The sequence below is a fragment of the Parasteatoda tepidariorum genome, chromosome 3 (genome assembly GCF_982258835.1).
Source record: "Parasteatoda tepidariorum strain Cologne lab strain chromosome 3, Ptep-v5.0, whole genome shotgun sequence".
In the NCBI taxonomy this organism is placed as follows: Eukaryota; Metazoa; Arthropoda; class Arachnida; order Araneae; family Theridiidae; genus Parasteatoda; species Parasteatoda tepidariorum.
In genome coordinates, this window is record NC_141757.1 from 65,530,293 (window position 1) to 65,550,416 (window position 20,124).

Here is a 20,124-nt window from a genome sequence, read left to right on the forward strand (position 1 = left end):
AAAAAAAATCACATCAATAGCATTAACAATTAAATAGTTAAACAAAATTGGAAACATGAGAGAGAGAAAAAGCAATGATCCAAGCAAATTATGGCATGTCACCATAATTTTAATTCCATAATTTTAACAAACTTACCGCTCTTTCAAAAAATATTCAATTGATAATAAGAATTTTTTTACTTATAGTTACATTGACAAAACTGTTCACTTTTTGTAGAATAATGTAATTTCTCATTGAAATTCAATATATTTAAATAGAAGTCAGTTATTACTTTTTTAAAATTTATTATTACTTTTCATCTTAACTGCCTTAATCTGTTGCATTTCATTTTCCAATCAATAAAAGCAAAAGATATAACTAAACTTGAAAATAGATAATCAATAATTTAGTTCATTAACTTACATGAAAATAACCTTAGTATGACCAGCATTCACAATAATTCATTAACAAAAGACAGAGAAATCAGACATATGGTTGATAAAATCTGATGTCCCCGATAATCCTTTTATCCTAATCAATCAGTTAAAATTACAAAAATATGCAATTCTCCAACTTAAAGGAATTTTCTAAAAGTATACAAAAACCAAGAGAACTTTTAAAACAGGAGAAATTGCAATTATCCAGTAATTTACTAAAAATTCAGTTGAGTTGGTAGTTATATTGAAGCTAATAAAACTAAGGCAATAAAAAGTTCCAAGTGTTCATAATATCACAATTTTATTGTATTATTAAACAAATCATCACATTAAAAAGTAAAGACAGTTTAATTTGAATTAAGTTCAAATTAAATCATGAAATATGGGTAATCATGAAATATTCTATGAAAAAACAAAAATTCATAAATCTGGTAAAACATTCAAAACAAATATTACTTACCCATAAGATAGAGTCAAATCTGTTGAATTCACAACTAAGCTAATTGGTTCAACATCAAATAGTTTAAAAGTAATTGCTTGGAAAGGATGTGCCAAAAAATCAGAATTAATTTCATATACACTGAAAATAATAATAGTAATTACAAATAGTAAATAACAAGAGTGTGTTTGTTAAGTGCCATATTACACTATAGGTTTATAAATGTTTATGTTTATTCATAAACAAATTTGATATTCAATAAATCTATTCACACACTATTATTTGATTTTAATTGAAAACAATATATCCATTTAATATATGTTCATAAAAATATAAAAAATTCATAATTAAGTATAAAACAACTGCACAGCAACAAAAAAAAAAAATAGAATCAAGAACTTGTTTATCAAAAAACAAAAAATTCCAAAAAACAAAATAAAATCTATAATAAATCAAAAATTTATCATAGAATCACCTTCAACAATTTTAAGACAAGTAAGGTAAAAATAAAATTAGTACTGAATTTTTGAACCAAATCAGAGAGAAAAGAGGCTATGAGAAAACTGAATAGAAATTTAAATTAGACTCACACATTACATTTCTTGATTTGAATAGGTAAAACACTGGCAATATCAATGACACAAATATTTTTCAACAATATTTTTCAAAAATGGTTTAACTAGCAAAGCAAATCAAATTTCATCATTGTTGAATATAAAAATAAAGGCAATAACCAAATCCCAAAAATAAGACACTAATAAAAAAATCCTACCAAGAGCGAGGTACAGTGCATTCTTTCCCATAATCCAAAAGGTAAACTCTGTAATAAATGAAAAATATTGTTTAATTTGTGTGAATATACACACATATGAAAGCATGGCCACTGGTATTAGGCACAAACATAACTTACTTAAAAGTATATCCTCTTGTTGTATTAATTATGCTTTGAACTTGAGCACGGAAGAACTTCTTGTTAAACAAAACAATCACAATCTGAAAACAGTAAAAAATCATAAAAACAAATAAAGAAATATTATTTTATTGTATCTTAAAAAGTAAAGCATTTAGAAAATAATTAACATACATACATTTAAGAATTAAAAAAGAAAAGAATAGGAAAAAGTAAGATTAATTTTCATTGGATTTACTTCAAGAAAGCTATATTTTTTACAAAACTTATAATATACTTTTGTAGAGTGAAAGCATTTAAAACTATATATATATATATGTAGACAGCATTATTATACAATGTAGTAATGTACATTAATAACTAACAAATAAATATTAAATGCTAAGTTATAAGAAATTTTTTCTTCTCTTCTTTCAGAGAGTATTATGAATAATTACAGATGTAGAAAATGCATGATTCAATGCACATTTGCACTTACTGTATCCTTTAATGGAATTTGGCTAAATGGCAATTCTATAGATCTATAATAATTTTGCATCGTTTCTTCAACTTCAATAAATTTAATAACTTGAAGCGAGGCTCCGATACTTGCATATTCTTTAACAACATAATGTGCAGGATCTTTTACCTAGAGCAAAACATAAATGTTAATAAACTTTACTCAACGTCTACAAAATAAAAAAAAGGCTACATAACTAGACATTTGTTGGGAGAAAATTTCACTGTTATTAACCAATACATATGAATGTGCATACGTATTGATGAGTAACAAAGGCAGAGATAGTAGGTCTGCCTAACTGGTTTCTGCCATAAGAAAACATACGAATATCAGAAATGAGTTTGAAAATCTTAAATAAATTATTACTAAAATAATTTTAAAAAAGTTACAACCATGCTTTGTTGATTCCAATCAGCTAAATTTAAATCTAATGCATTTTTTCAAGATATGAGATATTATCAATTTAAAAATTTGCTAAGTGCTTAATTGGAGGGCTTAAAATTTTTATTGATTTATGAAGTTTTAAAATTTATTGCTGTGTTCAACTAGAAAAATTACATTAGTACTCAATGTCATTTTTATAATGATATTTTGAACTTTTATAACCTGTTTTGGATTTCTCCAAATAGAAACTAAGAACAAAGTGAAAATTTCATGTAATTTTTTAAATGTAGTTGAATGTACCATATCCAGAATGGGGGACAACATTCAGATAATAGGTCTTTAATGTAAGATAATAGGTCTTTAATGTAAAAAAAAAAACATTAAATTAATGCATTATATTTAAGAAAAAAATAACAGATGATTATTGATGTCAATTTTATACAACAAGGTTTCCTGACAGGTTAAATCACATTTAATCAACAAATTGTTAAAAATCAGGGTTTGAAAAAACCCGGGGATTTTTGAAAAAACCCAACCCGCCTGGGTTTTATTGAAAAAATCCGGGGAAAATTGGGTTTTATTTGAAAAAACCCGGGGAATTTGGGTTTTTTCATTTAGTGCTCATAAATTTCACTGTGAAAATATTTTTATTCATTAAATAGAGTTGTATAAGTAAACACTAAAATTTCATCTGACTTTTACCTGTATTAAAATTAAACTGGAATAAATATTTAATGGTCTTCCATGTTTTTATAATACGATTAATAGAAAGTGAAATTAAAATTACATATAATTATAAAGAGTATCAGTTACTTGCCCCTTTTTTCAAATATTTAGATAAATATATGCATTTTTAGATACATTTTAACTTTATAGTTTCAAAAGACAAATTAATCTTAAAATACATACACTAAAAAGCATACATAAAAAGTTATAGCTTATTTTTAAAATCAGAAAATAAAACTTTAAATTTGTTTATTATTGTTTAATGTATCACTTAATAAAAAAAAATTTTTGTTTGCTTTCAATATTTTTAAACATGATTAAAAGTAACAAAATAAATTGTATTCAAATGAAATCTTAATATTTAAAAAATTTTAAAAGTAATATTTTAATTTTTAACTGTTTTTTAATTGTGATAAACTTTCTCCAAATAGTTAAAAATTGTCAGCAGATGTTAAGAGTTAACTTAAAAAAAGGTCCATTTTTTCCCTTATTATTATTATCATACAACAGATTCAAAGAGTCTACATTTCTCTCTTAGATGGTGATACACTTTTACGAGTTTTGTAGCTTTATCTATTCTTAATCTATTTCGAAGTTTACTCTGCACCAAACCGAAAGTTGAAAAGCGTCTTTCGATAGAGACAGAGGATGCTGGTGCTGAGTGCAAATAAAAAAGAATTGACAGAAACTTTGTGGAAGCAATGAATTTTATTTACTTTTTTTTTTTTTTTTTGCCAAAATTTTCCACTATTTTTTGATGAAAACTGTTGAATAACAGTGTCGAGCATCATTGATTTTGGAAAGTATTCAGGATCGGAAATTTTGAATGCCATAACACGTGGCAGAAATTCTGGATGATGCTTAGAAAGACAGTTTTCTGCTAATTGGTCTTGTTCATCATTTAAAAATTGTCTCCTTGTTTCGAGATCCAGGATGCATATGCTAATAAATGATGTGGCTGAACAGCCTGATTGAATCTTTTTACAAAATGTTTATGGGGTTCTAATTCATCACACGATAGTAAGTTAATTCATATTTAAACAGCTTCTGAAATTGAAATGCTTTCTGATTGAAGCTTTTTTAAATCTTAAGAAACAATTGATATCTGTTTTTCCCAATTGATAGTTTATTGGTAAAGCCCAACATTATTTATTATGGTAAAGCCCAACATATCATTATTAGATTCATTTTGATGTTCAAGAACAATCTCTTCATATTTATGGTAATTATTGTCAAAAGTTTTTACCTGCTCACAATATGAATTCCACCTAGTATCATTTGGTCATCAAGCAGTTTTTTTTCATTTGCCCATCCATGTGCTTGATGCATATTTCTAAAATATTTGTTAACTTCAATGATGTGTCCAATGATAGTATTAGGAGATACTTCTTTTTGAACCAAATTAAAAAAAAAAAAAAAACAATTTGTGAAAAAAAACACCAAGTGGGTTTTTTCAAAGTGGGCCCACTTGGGGAACCCTGGTTATATGTATTTTATATTAAGTTTAAATAACGCATTATCACTACATATTTGAATCTTCTTTATTGTTAAGTACATTATGTTTCATAATTTTTTAAATTAGGAATTATAAAATATAAATGCAGTAACATAAATGGAACAAGTTTATTAATCTTTTTGTTTTTACACACATTTATTTACTATATTTATTAAACATATGGATATTACCTATTATAAAATTATAATCAGTAAATATTTATAATCAGTAAAAACTAAAATTTTATCTGACTTGAGTTAAATAAAAAACTAAAATAAATATTTAATGGTCTTACATGTTTTTATAATAAGGTGAAAGTGAAATTAAAACTACGTATAATTATAAAGAGTATCAGTTACTTGTCCCTTTTTTTTTCAAGTAATTAACCCTAGGAAAATGATTGCATTTTTAGATAAATAATTTTAAAAAGTTCTCTGATAAAAAGTTTTAGCATTTTTTTTTTTTTTTTAAAGCCAGAAAATAAAACTGTTTAAATTTGTTAATGTATCACGTGGTAAGAAAAGAAAAAAATTGTTTCTTTTCAATTTTTTTAAACATATGAATTAATAATAATAACCTGTTTATTAATATATAAAGCATGCAACAATATTTGAAAAATTGATCTTTCCAGAGTATATTATTTAAATTTTTATTTCATTTAATATCATTAAAATATTACTTTTTGAAAAAAAACCACTTGAAGTTTTCAATAGTAGGTACCTACTGTAAAATTATATGAAGATTCGAGTTTCTTTTACTTTACTAATATTAAAAACTTAATCATATAAATCATGCAACTCTATTTGACAAATTTATGCTGCACAATAAATTATATAAAAGTAAATGCGAAACAATAAGTTTTAGTAAAAAAAAAAAATGTTTTTTCGAAAAAACCCACTTATCGTTCCAAGTGGGTTTTTTCAAGGTGGGCCCGCCCAATAAAACCCGGGCGGGTTTTTTCAAAGTGGGCCCACTTGGCGAACCCTGTTAAAAATGAAAACATTTTTGCATAAAAAAATAAATAAAAGTGAGCAGAAGAAAATTTGAGCTTTCTCTTTCACGAATAAAGACATTTCCTTCTACTTTTTTATTTCAATTTGATGTGCGGAATTAAATTAGCAAATAATCCGATATAATTTATAAGTAAAACAATCTGCTTAACTTAAAGAAAAATTAATTTAAGACAGAGAAATTGATATTTAGATGAAAACATTCATAATTTGAAGCAAAATAAAGCTTGTTTGCTAGTGTTATTTTCAAACACTATTAATATGCAGCTTTTAAATATTCATAGTTATATTCTTCTCGGTGAAACAAGATTATTTTTCTTTTACTTGTATTTTAAACAACTTTTTTAATGTGCTTTTAGAGACAGAATAAATATTTAGCTATCCCAAAAGCAGCAACAATTACTAATACTAATTTTTTACTAATACTATTTTTTTTAACAAATCGTGAATATAGAAAAAAAAACTTATTTTTGATTGCTAAAAAGTGTCTAGAAAATAGACGCCAGATATAAGTGTTTGTACACTATACTATAAAAAATTTTATAGGTGAAAAAAAAAGAGAATAAAAAAAACTAAAATTTAAAGAAAAATCTACAAAATCAAAATTGTGACTTTTTTTTAATTTAGCCAGTTTTAGAGGGTTAATAATTAATGCATTTCTTTTCAGTTATTAACAAATTTGAAGTATACATTTCTATGCACTAGTATAAAATTATTGACAGTATGCATCTCAACATGGTAAAATAGTTTGAAACACATTATGATGTTTTCAATTATAAACTGCTGTTTGTAGAAAATGCAACACCATGAAGGAATCATCAGAATCAAATGAAATTCGCAGCAAATGTCAATTATAGGATATTATGCAAATTAATAAAGTTTCAGAGCCATCGCGCGTGCGTGGCGCGCGCAGCGCCCTCTGAATTGATGCTGAAAGCGTATAAATAAAGTGCTGTAGCGGGACGTTGAAAATAGTCTATGATTATTTGTTAGTGGCAAACGTTTAGTGAGACCTGAGTATGCCTCCACGACGGAAGAATAAGAAATTCAAGCAACTTACGGAGTTTGAACGAGGGAGGATAATCGGCCTTCGAGAAGGAGGATTTTCCTATCGCGCAATAGCAGCTCGTATGCAGCGGAACAGTTCCACAGTGATGCGAGTTTGGAAGCAGTGGACCGACGAGCACCGAACAACTCGAAAAACAGGCACTGGACGACAGAAGGTGACGTCAGAGCGCGATGATCGACACCTGCTCCGCATGGCGGTGAATGATCGCACAGCTTCCTCCAGGCAGCTGGCAGCACATTGGTCTACTGCTACAGGTGTACAATTGTCGGCTTCGTCAATTCGTCGTCGTCTGCTGCGCCGTGGATTGCGTGCAAGGGTGCCATTATACAGGATTCCCCTCACGGCGGATCATCGACGGCTGCGTCGGCAGTGGGCTCTTGAGCACAGAGACTGGCGAGCTGATTGGCACCAAGTTGTCTTTTCAGATGAATCACGCTTCAATTTGTGGACCCAGGATGGCCGTGTTCGTGTTAGACGTTATGCCGGTCAACGCTGCCTTCCTGAGTGTATTATTGAACGACATAGTGGTCGAACACCCGGAGTTATGGTCTGGGGTGCGATTTCGTATCATGGACGATCCAATTTGATACGAATTGAGGGTAATCTCAATAGCAACAGATACGTCCGTGAAGTGCTACAGCCCGAAGTCGTTCCTTTCCTTCAAGGCATCCCTGGAGCTATCTTTCAGCAGGATAATGCACGCCCACATGTTGCGCGGACTGTTAGAGACTTCTGTTCAGCACAACGCATGCAACTTCTTCCTTGGCCTGCTTATTCGCCGGATATGTCGCCTATTGAGCACGTGTGGGATATGGTTGGTCGGCGTCTCACTCGTGATCCGCGTCCTGCAGTTTCCAAAGACGAACTTTGGTTGCGCATACAAGCGATATGGAATTCTCTTCCTCAAGCAGATATTCAACATCTGTTTGACTCCATGCCACGTCGTATAGCAGCACTTATTGCAGCGCGTGGTGGCTGCACCAAATACTGATTTCGGACGCTTAATTTGTTTCTTTTGTTTTGAAAATTTCATCATTTATTTGTATCAGTACAAGTCGTTTCTGCATTAAATTTCATTTGATTCTGATGATTCTTTCATGGTGTTGCATTTTCTACAAACAGCAGTTTAGTTATACTTATAAAATTTCATTCATTATAAGCTACATTTTTTAAGCAGTGAAATCGCCATGAAAGTCCCCCTATATGTAACAACCTCCTATACTATAGGTGGAGAACCTGCGGCCTCCGCGAGGTTCTTGTGCGGCCCTTTGCCACCTAGTACAAAATGGTAGAGTTCGTTTCAAAAAACAACTACTGTACATCAACGCCATGACAGTTGCGCGAAAAATCCCGCCAAAGACTGAAAATTCCACAATGTTTATGTAATTTACATATCTAAAAGAAACGAATAATGTTCTATGTAATATTTATTTGAAAATAAATTAAAATTACAAAATACTATTTACAAAATTTGTTGGTTTCAGATCTCCCATTTGAGTGTCACACCTTGCTTTGGCTTCTCTGACTCGAATCTCTCAACGCTTCCCTGTTGCGATCTGCAGCAAACTGTAGTTAACAGTGCGTGCTTATAACAGTTACACGGCTTATAACAGTTGTTAAAGATATTATTTGATATTCGTTTTTTTATCCATCATGTCAAATAGTAAGAGAAGAAAATTAGGTGATGAAAACAGAACATTTAATGTAGAATGGGAGTTCGATTTTTTCTTTACTGCTGAGAAAGATAAAATGATGTGTTTGTTGTGCAAAACAGTTTTAAATACTTTAAAAAAAGCGAATGCAAATAAACACTATTTGACTCATAAAGAACATAAATATTTCGCTTTAGAAGGTGAATCAGGAAAAGCTGCACTTCAAAAGTTGAAAAATGAGAAGCATCATCAGCAGGCATCTTTTAGTGCCTTTGTAAATCAAAATTCCGCTGCAGTTGCTGTTACGTATAAAATAGCATATATACTTGGAAAAAGGGGCAAACCATTTAGTGACATTGAAATAATTAAAGAATGTATTGTTGAAGCAGTGAGTATGTTAGATCCAAGAAATGTCGACAAATACAAACAATTACCTCTTTCAAGAAGAACTGTAACAGATCAACAGCACGAATTAGCGCAAAATGTAACAGAGCAACTTTAAACAATTATACAAAATTAAGATGTTTATTTTTCAATTGCTTTAAATGAAAGCACTGATAAAACAGATTCGGCACAAGTTTTATATTTTATTCGTGCTATAACTAAAGATTTTCAATGTTACGAAGAACTACTTGCGTTGGGTACACTAACTGGAAGAACTCACGGAGCCGATATTTTCGAAAACTTCAAAGAAGTATGTAATAATACAATTGAATGTCAGTAATTTAGTCAGTGTCTGCACCGATGGCGCACCTTCCATGAGAAGCAAAAAAGAAGGATTCGTTGCTTTGTTAAAAAAGGAAAACTTAAACTTGAAAAAATTGATATCATTTCACTGCATTTTGCATCAGCAAAATCTTTGCACAAAATCTACCATTTTGCAAGACACTCTGGATAGAACCATTGCCATTGTCAACTATATTCACGTAAATGCAATGCGTCATCGTGAATGTCGGCAGATGCTGTCTTTAGATGAGGAAACGTATAGTGTTGACCTACCATACTACTGCAAGGTTCGCTGGCTATCAACAGGTCAGGTTTTGATAAGAGTTTTGTCTTTACGACGACAAATTTTTAACCTTTATCAAGAACAAGGAAAACAATGTGATCTATCAGATGAAGTATTTCTCAGAAACCTTGCATTTTTGTCTGATATGATGACAAAACAAAACAATTTAAATATTTGCCTGCAAGGTGAAACGAGGTATATTTATGAAATGTGGCAAAAGATCCAAGCGTTTAGAAAAAAATTATCATTTTTCAAAACATTGCTTTGTTGATCGGAAATATCTGCACAACACTTCCCGGAGCTAGCTAAAATGTTAAATGAGCAGAACTGTAAAAATAAAATATTCGATGAATATGTAGGTGTCTTGGATTGTTTAATAGAAGAGTATACTAAAAGATTTTGTGATTTTGACGAGCACACTCCTGCTATGAAACTGGCATTTGAACCACACTTAATAGATATATCGGAGGCTCCTGCAGAACTACAAATGGAGTTAATTGATTTAGGGGAAGATAGTATCATCAAATCCCTTTTTAACGCTAAAAAGGATCCCATAGAAATCTGGAAAAATGCTGTTGAATATCCATGCCTTCCAGAACATGCTCGACGTTTACTTTCCTGCTTCAGAAATACCTACTGTTGCGAGACAACATTTTCTCTCATGTCAAAAATAAAAACAAATTTACGAACGCAAATTACAGATGCACATTTAGAGGATCAATTAAAGCTGTGTGTTACGAAGCTTGATCCAAATATACAATTACTGTCAAACAAAAAACAAAGCCAAATAAATCACTAACTTAGTTAATAAAAAAATATTTTTTATTGTATTTTTTTATAATATTTTTATATTATTATTTTATATGTATATTATATTTAAAATCTTGTAGTATTATATTTTATTTTTTCTATACAATGCAATAAATTGTTAAATCTATAGAAAAACTATAATAATTTCACAAAAGTCACTTTCTTAGGTCAATCAGCTTATGCGGCCTCTCTTATTGCTGCCTAATTTAAATGTGGCCCCTAATGGTAAAAAGGTTCCCCACCTCTGTCCTATACAAACTAACATCCTCTATTTACGACCACTTTTGGGAAGCACTAAATTTTTCCTTATAAACTTTGTTTTGAAAAAAACCTTCAAAAGAGACCATCAAAACTGTTCCCAGCAACCAGGTAATTCTCACAACAAATGCAGAAAAGGTTGACTAAGGAAACACTAAAATGTCCAAAAAAAAATATTAATGAAAAAAAAAAAAGCAGATTAAAATGTTTTCAAAATATTTGTGTGAGACTCTTATTTATAGAGCTCTTTTAAATGATCTCTGAAAGAGATCTAGAACCTCATGCTGCAGCCAGAGTGCACTAAAGATGATACTATTATGGTTTATCTTTAGAGTTAAAAGTTAAATTAGAAGAAAGAAAAACTTTTTCTGAAGAATCTAAGCATCTTAAACAAACAAGCTTTAAGGCTAACTAATTTTAATGATAAATTAAATGCAAACTAAACAAAATTAATTTTTTATATATTTAAAAATATGTCTAACTTTTATAATTGGTGATTTTGTGTACAATAGAAGTGTACAATAAAAGAAGGGATATGAGTAGCTTCGCAGTAAATTTTATAAAAAAAAGGACAGAAAGCAAAGTTCAAACAAGTAATCTTACATCGATTATTGTTACAGTTATATTATTGTAACAGCGATTATCATAGCTAGCAAAGTTCAAATAAGAATTTTAAAATTTAATCACTTAGGAAATTGAAAAATGTAATCTTACATCGATTATTGTAACAGCAATCCTTCCAGACCTCAGGTACTGAGTCGATATAGTGCTTTGTTTGAACATCCTGACCTATTAACAAAAAGATGGCAGTTAGTACAAAATATTAGGTATAAACAAAAAATGTATAAACAAAAAATAATTTCCATTTTGGCACATGTTTGCATTAACTACAATTCCCAAGACACCAAAAAATTTTAAACTTACAAAAAGTGAGGAAAAAATGTTGGGCTATACTGGTTTTCCTAAGTTTCAGATTCTCCAGCTACATCTCAGGGTTCCCACTCTATGATGAGATTGAAATTCAAGGACTTTCCAGGACTTTTCAAGGACCTCAACAAAATTTTCAAGGACCTTAATCTAAGTGTCACTGATTAGAAGGTCCAGGATAATACCAGCACTATTTAATAACATATTTTATTCAACAAAACAACATCAACAATGGTATACAATTAACAAGCAGACAAACATAACATCTTACATCCAGATCTCGTACGTAAAGGCCAACTAATCTAGAAGTATTTGGGGGAGGTTATCCAATGGATGCGCGCATGCGCTAACATATAAGTTTCAGTTCGTATTTCTAAAAGTTTCACTTCGGATTTTAACTTACCACACTAAGACCAATTTTAAAAATTATTCTCTTCTATTTTACTAGAAGCAACAATGCTTCTTGTGGCAATAATTAATTTCCAATATAATACCTAAATGCTTTGCCTATATAGAGAGAAGAGAGTATATGTATTATGGACTAAAATTTATATTTTTTTAAAAACAATCCTACTGGTTTTACATATTAATTCACAAAATCATTTTCAGCACAATCTATAACTAATGGTAATGAGGTGTTAATGGTGAAATCCTTTAATTCTGTGTATTTCCATGTGAAGGCTGCATGAAAGACAGAGCTAAATCTTAGGTATTCCATATTCCATGACTATTCCATAACCCCCTCCTCTCCTCTATTAAACATCGTTTCTGAAATTATTCATCCATAATTTACACAACCTTCTCTAAATGCTATGCAGCAACAATTCTTTCTGAAAATAAAAATTAGAAGGAACATATCCCATTTTCACCATGTTTAAAAGCATTATTCGTTATGTGTAATGAATTGCCAATGAATATGACCTGGTGGGAATATTTCTCTTTTAATTCACACTGAAGCTTCTAATAGAATTTCCAATTGACATAGGGTCCATCCATGGATAATTGAAGTATTTTAGAGAGCTTTTAACCATCATCCATGCATTTGTAAAAAGAGGACAAAATATTTTCTGCAGTTCCATGACCCATAAATTGGGAGGTAAGATACTTAGTGCAAACTTTATTATCAATTCCTTACCATAATGTCCATCTGCTTAGATTGTAGAGACTGATTTAACGTCTCATCAAAGAGTACAGTGTAGCAATCAACATTCTTCAGCTCATTTATAAGAATCCCTTTGAAGTATAGTGCCAATCCAAAGGAGCCCAAATAGGTTCACTTTGTGGCACTACAAAAAAATTGTCTCGCTATACAGCTATCAGCAAACATTTTAGAGAACAATTTACTAATCCCTTCACAGGAGTTACATGAATAATTACTAGTGATGCACTTCAGACTCCAGAGAATTTCAGCATCAAGCACATTCCTTTTGACCAGATAAGAAGACAATGTTACCTCGGCCACTAAAGTTTCTGTTTCACATGGGGCACACAATGTTGAAGGAGTATTTACACCAGATGAATTAGATGTTGATGTCTTTGGAAAAAGAGAACTCAGGGCATGAGACTGCTTTTTTGTTTTACCTTTCTTGTTGACAGCCGAGATTCTCGCAGAATATCATATTTGTCATGTCAACAATAAAAGAGAAACGAAGTTTCTGAATAAATGAGTTTATTTAAAAACATTAGTAATAAAGAATGTCACAAACAGAGTGACGAAAAGAAAGAATACAAAATGATCTGCTTCAACAGAAGCTTAAATACAGATAGCAGGTGACGTCATGATCCACGCAAGAACGACCAACAGCAAATGAAAATAAACTGGCCGATCCCCGCAGACCATGATGTCACCGACGCAAGTTGAATGCATGAGATCGACGACGGAAAATCGAACCTCATACCTTTTAACTTCTATTATTTGTCTAACATGCGGCCCCCTCTCATGCCTTCAACTTTTACAAAAAAATACACATATACAGTTTATCAAAATCTTCACTAAACTAAAGAAATATTTAATTTCCTTAAACTAATACTTAAGCTGTTTCAGTCCTGAAACCATCCAAAAGATTAAACTTTCACAAATACTTTTGAACAAAAATTTTCCACTTCTAACTTGGTTAAAGGTTTTGTAAAAATGTCCGCTAAGTTAAATTTACTCTTAACGTGCTTAACAGCAAAAAATTTATCATAAATTAAATTTCTTAAAAAATGATACCTTACGTCGATGTGTTTCGTTCGACTATTTTCAATAGGTGAATGAGAAAAATCAATTGCAGATTGATTGTCACTAAATATAATACAATCACTTAAATTTATGTCCTCTAAATTTAATTCTCCACACTCATCTATTATTCGCTTAATCCATATTACCTCTTTGGCAGCGTCAGTTAAAGTCACATATTCTGATTCCATTGTAGATAGACTCACACATTTTTGTTTGAAAGTTTTCCAGAATATCGGAGTTTTATCTAAAAACAATATTATACCGCCTACTGATATTCTGTCATCCCTGTTAGCAGCGAAATCTGAGTCACAGTAACAATTAACATTTAATTCTTCAATATTTGATAATTTTAAGAAATAATCTTGAGTATTTTGAACATAACCTAATAATCTTAATAAAGTATTCCAGTGTTTTAAACCTGGGTTTTCTTGAAATTGTGACAATATATTTACCGCATAGGATATATCCGGTCTTGTGCGATTAGCTATATAAGCCAAACAACCCAAAATGCTCCGAAACGGCAATTTCGCCATTTCATCCACTTCGTTTTTAGAAGATGGACAGTCAGCTTTTGATAATAAGTTACCCTTAGTAATCGGCAACGATGACAAAGGAAATTTAAAGCTAGAAAACATTTTACGAACTTTTTGGATGTAACTCTTTTGATGTATTAACATCTCACCATCTTTTTGAACAAATTCAACACCTAACAACTTACGAGTTTTACCCAAAATTTTTAAATCAAAATTATCACCTAAAAGTTTAATAACACTGTCTACTTCATTTTTTGTTTTAGCAAAAATAATTATATCATCTACATAAATTATAAGAATTACATTTTTATATACATATGTACAATTACACCACTTCAGTCTTACAAACTTTAAATTTTCAAGTGTATTATCCAGTTCAAAAAACCACTCTCGACCACTTTGCTTGAGTCCATAAATAGCTTTCTTTAAATGACAGACGTGGTCTTGCTTATTTAAATGAACAAAACCTTGAGGTTGATACATAAATACATCCTCATTCAAATTTGCGTAAAGGTAAGCACACTTTATATCTAATTGGGAATGATACCATCCTAGCATACAAACTAATATTGTGAAAAACATTCTTACAAGAACAAAATTAACCACAGGACTAAATACTTCATCATAACTTTCACCTCTTATTTGTTTAAATCCCTGTGCAACTAAACGTGCTTTGTACCTTACAATTTCCCCCTTTTCATTTACTTAAGTTGTATAAACCCAACGGCTTCCCAAAATTCTTTTATTTTTAGGGGTTGGAACCAAATCCCAAACTTTTCTTTGTTTCATAGTAGTAATCTCGTCAGACATGGCTAATTTCCAATTTTTAACTTGAGGAGATTTTAAACAGTCTTTATAATTTTTAGGAATTTTTATTTCAATATGATTTGCTTCATGTTTTATATTATGATTAACCTGAAAATTTGAAACTTTACCCGAAAAAGCATTTTTCCCACTGAAATTAAATAAATCCCTATCATACTTAATATTGTTGCTATTGCAGTAATTTTCTACATCGTTATAGGATCTTAATCTCATATTTACTCCTTCAATGTTATAATAAATATCAGTTCCACTATTATCTGGACGGGGTACAGCTTTTCTAATCCATGAAATGTTTTTACACGGAATTAAATCGGGTTTTAAGCTTGAATTACCTATGTCTTCATCTGAAGAACTTCCGCCCAAATCGGGACGTTCCGGTATAAAACTAGCAAAATTGCGTTTAATGAATTTGGTGCCCAGTACAGCTTCCACACCAATTACACTTTCGTCAAAACGAACATTTATTGTTTCTACAAGTTTCCTTTCGTTTTTAAACCAAATTCTATAACCCTTCGTATGCATTGCATATCCTAACATAATCCCTTCTTTAGCTCTCATTTGAAGTTTATTACGCAACTGTTTTGGTTGACCCACAAATGCTAAACAACCAAATGTTTTCAAATGAGTGACTGATGGTTTTCTTCCACTATACGATTCAAAGGGAGTTTTAATTTGGTTTTTATGGCAAATTCTATTAAAAGTGTAAGTAAAGCATAGTAAAGCTTCAGCCCAAAACGCATCTCCTAATTTACTAGATTTTAGCATAGCTTTTACATTATCTAAGGCAGTTAAATTATAGCGTTCACTAACACCGTTTTGCTGAGGCGTATAAGCGTTAGTACGCTCAGCTCTTATACCTTCATTCTCAAGAAAATCACTAAATTCTTTATGGCAAAATTCCATACCATTATCAGTTCTAACATTTACAATTTTACAGTTTAAAAATCTTTCAGTTCGCTTTTGAAATCTTATGAAACTATCAAACACATCAGATTTCTTTTTAATGGGAAAAGTAGTAACTTTTCTCGAAAAATCGTCCGTGATAGAAAGAAAGTACCGACTTCCACCATGTGAAATGACGGGCATTGGACCACATAAGTCCATATGTAAAAGTTCCAAAGGTTTCTTAGACCTTATACTTAAAATTGGTTTAAACGAAATTCTTTTAGATTTAGCTAGTTTACATTCTATACAATTATTGTCTAAAAAATTGAGATTAGGTAATCCTTTCACACTAGAATTTTTACTTGTTTGAATTATATAATCACAATTTATGTGGCAGTACCTTAAATGCCAGATGTCTAAATCATTTGTCTGAACAGATACGTTAAACAATTGCTCATTCGAGTCACTAACACTTCTGTCAATAACTAAATCTTTATCAGGCTTAGTATAGGCATTTGGTTTAAAATAATACAAGCCATTAAATCTTTTACAATAGAAAATCTTCTCATTTACCCGATTATACACAGAAATACAATTTTTAACACCCACAAAATAACCTCCAGCTTTCTCTATTACAGAACCAGAAATAAGATTTCTTCTGAGTTTAGGAGAATACATGACATTTTGTAAAGTTACTCTGTGCATTTTACCATTTAACTTATTAAAAAATTGCACCTTTCCAATACCTAAAATTGGGCTCTCAATGTCACCTATGGCTAAAGACATAGAAGCATTTTCTACAGTTTCATATTCAAAGAATAAATCCAAATTATTACAAAAATGTGTTGAAGCGGCAGTGTCAAAAAGCCAACTTTCTTTCTCAATTTCATGACTCACATTGCCAACATTTGCTTCAACGATATAAAGACTATTATCTAAAACATTTGTAGTTACATTACAATAAGAATTATCACTTGCATTTTGTTTAAATTTACTCTTTATACTCTTTGAATTATACCTTAATTTTTGCTTACAATCTGATATTAAATTACCATATTTGTTATAACGATAACAAGGTCCTATCTTAGATTTATCACAACTAGTTTTGGATTTAGACTTAATATTAGCAGATTCTAAATTTCCCTTACTATTAGAAGAACCAGATTTAAACTTATTAGTTATGCTTAACTTTTCATTAAAACTTGAATTAACATTATAAGCAATATCACTAACATTATTTAAATCAAAATTAAGTTGCTTAAGTCTACTCTCCTCCAAAAGTAATTCGTCTAAAATGTTCTTAAATTTAAATTTAGTGTCCTCCCATCTATAAATAATCTGAACTATACCTTGAAAGTCCTTGGGTAAGTATCTTATAAGTTGGAATCCTTGGTATAGGTCGTCAACAGGATGTCCTGCTTCTTTCAATTGAGAAACCAGGTTCTTTAATCTTGCAGCGAATATTCCAACCTCTTCTCCTGGGGTGTATTTCAGGTCGAAGAACTGGTCTAGGAGTTGAATAACTCTCGCTCTCGTAGTCGGCTCAAAATGTTGTTTTAAAATTTCCCAAGCTTCAGCACCATCCATTGTCGCTGAGATCAGACTTCGGTATTCAGGTTCCACACTAAGAAATATTGATGTGTACGCTTTGTCCCGTCTCCAGAGGTATTCTTGACTTTCTTTTCGACTTGCTTCTGAAGGTAGGGCAGGCTCAGTTTTGGAGATAAAACTCCACACTCCTCGGTCCATGAGGATTACTTTCATATTTTCTTTCCACGTACTCCAATTTGACGAATTTAGGAAATCTATATGCAGGTTCGAAGATTCCATGATGAAACAATTATGACTTAAAGATTCTTTAAAAGCAAAAGGGAGTATCACTGCTCGTTCTATACTAGATACCAAACTTCGTAATCTTTAGCAGTAGCCATCAAATTTGGATGTGCCGACTTCAAATTCCGGTCTAAAATTCCTTAAATAAATTCTTACTGTTAGTTTTGTCAACTGGAGAAAAATTCTTTAGAAGCATCATATTTTCTTAAATGTGGTATTATTTTTCAAATCCACAGCACCTTGAAGTACTCCATAGCAAACTTGTGATTTAAGCTGACGATTCACTTCGCAAATTTGGCTGGCGGGAACGGCCCCCATCTTTAAGATTCTCCATTTGAAGTTGACAAAGACTCGTCTAAATCCAGGCTAATGCAAAACTAGATATTCAGGACGATAGAACATGAATCCCGGTTATGCCATAAACTCGGCCCATAACCTTGACAGCCGAGATTCTCGCAGAATATCATATTTGTCATGTCAACAATAAAAGAGAAACGAAGTTTCTGAATAAATGAGTTTATTTAAAAACATTAGTAATAAAGAATGTCACAAACAGAGTGACGAAAAGAAAGAATACAAAATGATCTGCTTCAACAGAAGCTTAAATACAGATAGCAGGTGACGTCATGATCCACGCAAGAACGACCAACAGCAAATGAAAATAAACTGGCCGATCCCCGCAGACCATGATGTCACCGACGCAAGTTGAATGCATGAGATCGACGACGGAAAATCGAACCTCATACCTTTTAACTTCTATTATTTGTCTAACACTTGTGTGATTTCAGAGCAGATTCTTCCATTTTCGCGATATCGATCTCCTTCATATATAATCGGCACTTGGCTCTGAACTTCTTTTCGGGCATCGATAAAATCCATTCTTTATAAGCTTGATTATCCATCCATTGGGGATTAAAATAGCATTTCCCAGGCATAACTAGTCTAAACTACATAACACAAATACAAAGTCGTGCCTTTGCAAATACGCTTTACAATAAAGTTTTGAAATGACGCAAACGTAAAGGACAAGTGCGGATGGTAAAATGGCAAATTTATTGAAAACTACAAGGTAAATATTGTTACGAAATTCGAGAGTATTCCAGTTTCGATAAGAAAAAAGAAGATCTAAGCATATGCGACAGAAGATGAAGTGGAGTCTCGCCCCGAACGCATTGATTGTCTGCTGTGCTCCGCGCGCTTGGCAGACACCAAGACGCTAGGCCCGGTTAGAAACGGTGCCGTTAAAAATCACGTGAGAGAGCTCGGGAACAAAACAGAAAGAACGAGAAAGATCCGCGGGTGTTTTATAAAAAGGGCCGCCGGCAGTATCAAGTTTTTCAAGGACCTAAGACGTTTTTCAAGCACTTTCAAGGACCTAAATTTAGCAAAAAAAAATTCAAGGACTCTCAAGGACCGTGGGAACCCTGCATCTGTATCAGTACAATCCATGACTAACTCAAAGGGTATAATATGCAGTCAAACCCTTACATATACTTACTATATACACTTATATTTTTTAACTTTTGCACATACAAAAACCCTTTAGGGATAGTGAAATATCACTGCCACGTGTTATACCGAAGTTGATTCTCTTCTGTGATGTCTCTTAACTTAATCTTTTAATTTATATATTTTTCAAGCGTTTTGCCTGACACTGACCAGTCATATTTTTTAACAGGTGTAAACAATTCTTTGCTAGGATGTCTTAAACAAATAGAGATTGATAAGGTAATCTTCCCAGGAAGTTGTCAAAACTTAGATTAATTAGGCGCGGGTACTAAAGTGAGTAACATGTTTATCTTCCTCAGTGCAGAAAATATAAAATTTTGATCACAAGATGTTGTTAAAATTAGATTATTAATTTAGGCATTCGAAACTAAAAACACTTCAGTGTAAAAAAAAAAAAATCATGGCTCTTCAAAGTTCTACTTTTTAACTTCCTCAAAAGTAACTGCACCATACACGTTAAAATTGCGAAAAGCTACATAAATTTATAATAATAAAAACTATAATAATCATGCAACTTCGGTTTTAATGAGCTTCTTAAGAGACAGAATTAATTTCGCTAACATACCAGTTAAAAGTAATTTGAACACCAGAATAAATTCTTTTTCTTTTCTACCAACCCATACTTATAATTCAAACAACGAGCATCGCATGCTCGAGTACGTTTTGAACAATATTATTCCATTTGATTTGTTTTTCTTCTTTGCTTTTAGCTT

The 20,124-nt window shown here is 31.3% G+C and overlaps 1 protein-coding gene across 1 annotated transcript in view; it reads right to left on the minus strand.

Annotated features, from left to right (window-relative positions):
- LOC107441964 (putative ATP-dependent RNA helicase TDRD12) overlaps positions 1-20,114 on the minus strand; it is a 75,218-nt gene extending 55,104 nt beyond the window's left edge. Inside the window, 6 exon segments of the mRNA XM_087160136.1 lie at positions 878-997; positions 1,629-1,676; positions 1,767-1,849; positions 2,245-2,394; positions 11,393-11,467; positions 19,977-20,114. Coding sequence (XP_087016262.1) covers positions 878-997; positions 1,629-1,676; positions 1,767-1,849; positions 2,245-2,394; positions 11,393-11,461 — 470 coding nt within the window. The 5' untranslated portion in view covers positions 11,462-11,467; positions 19,977-20,114.
- Between the last annotated feature and the right edge of the window lie 10 nt (positions 20,115-20,124).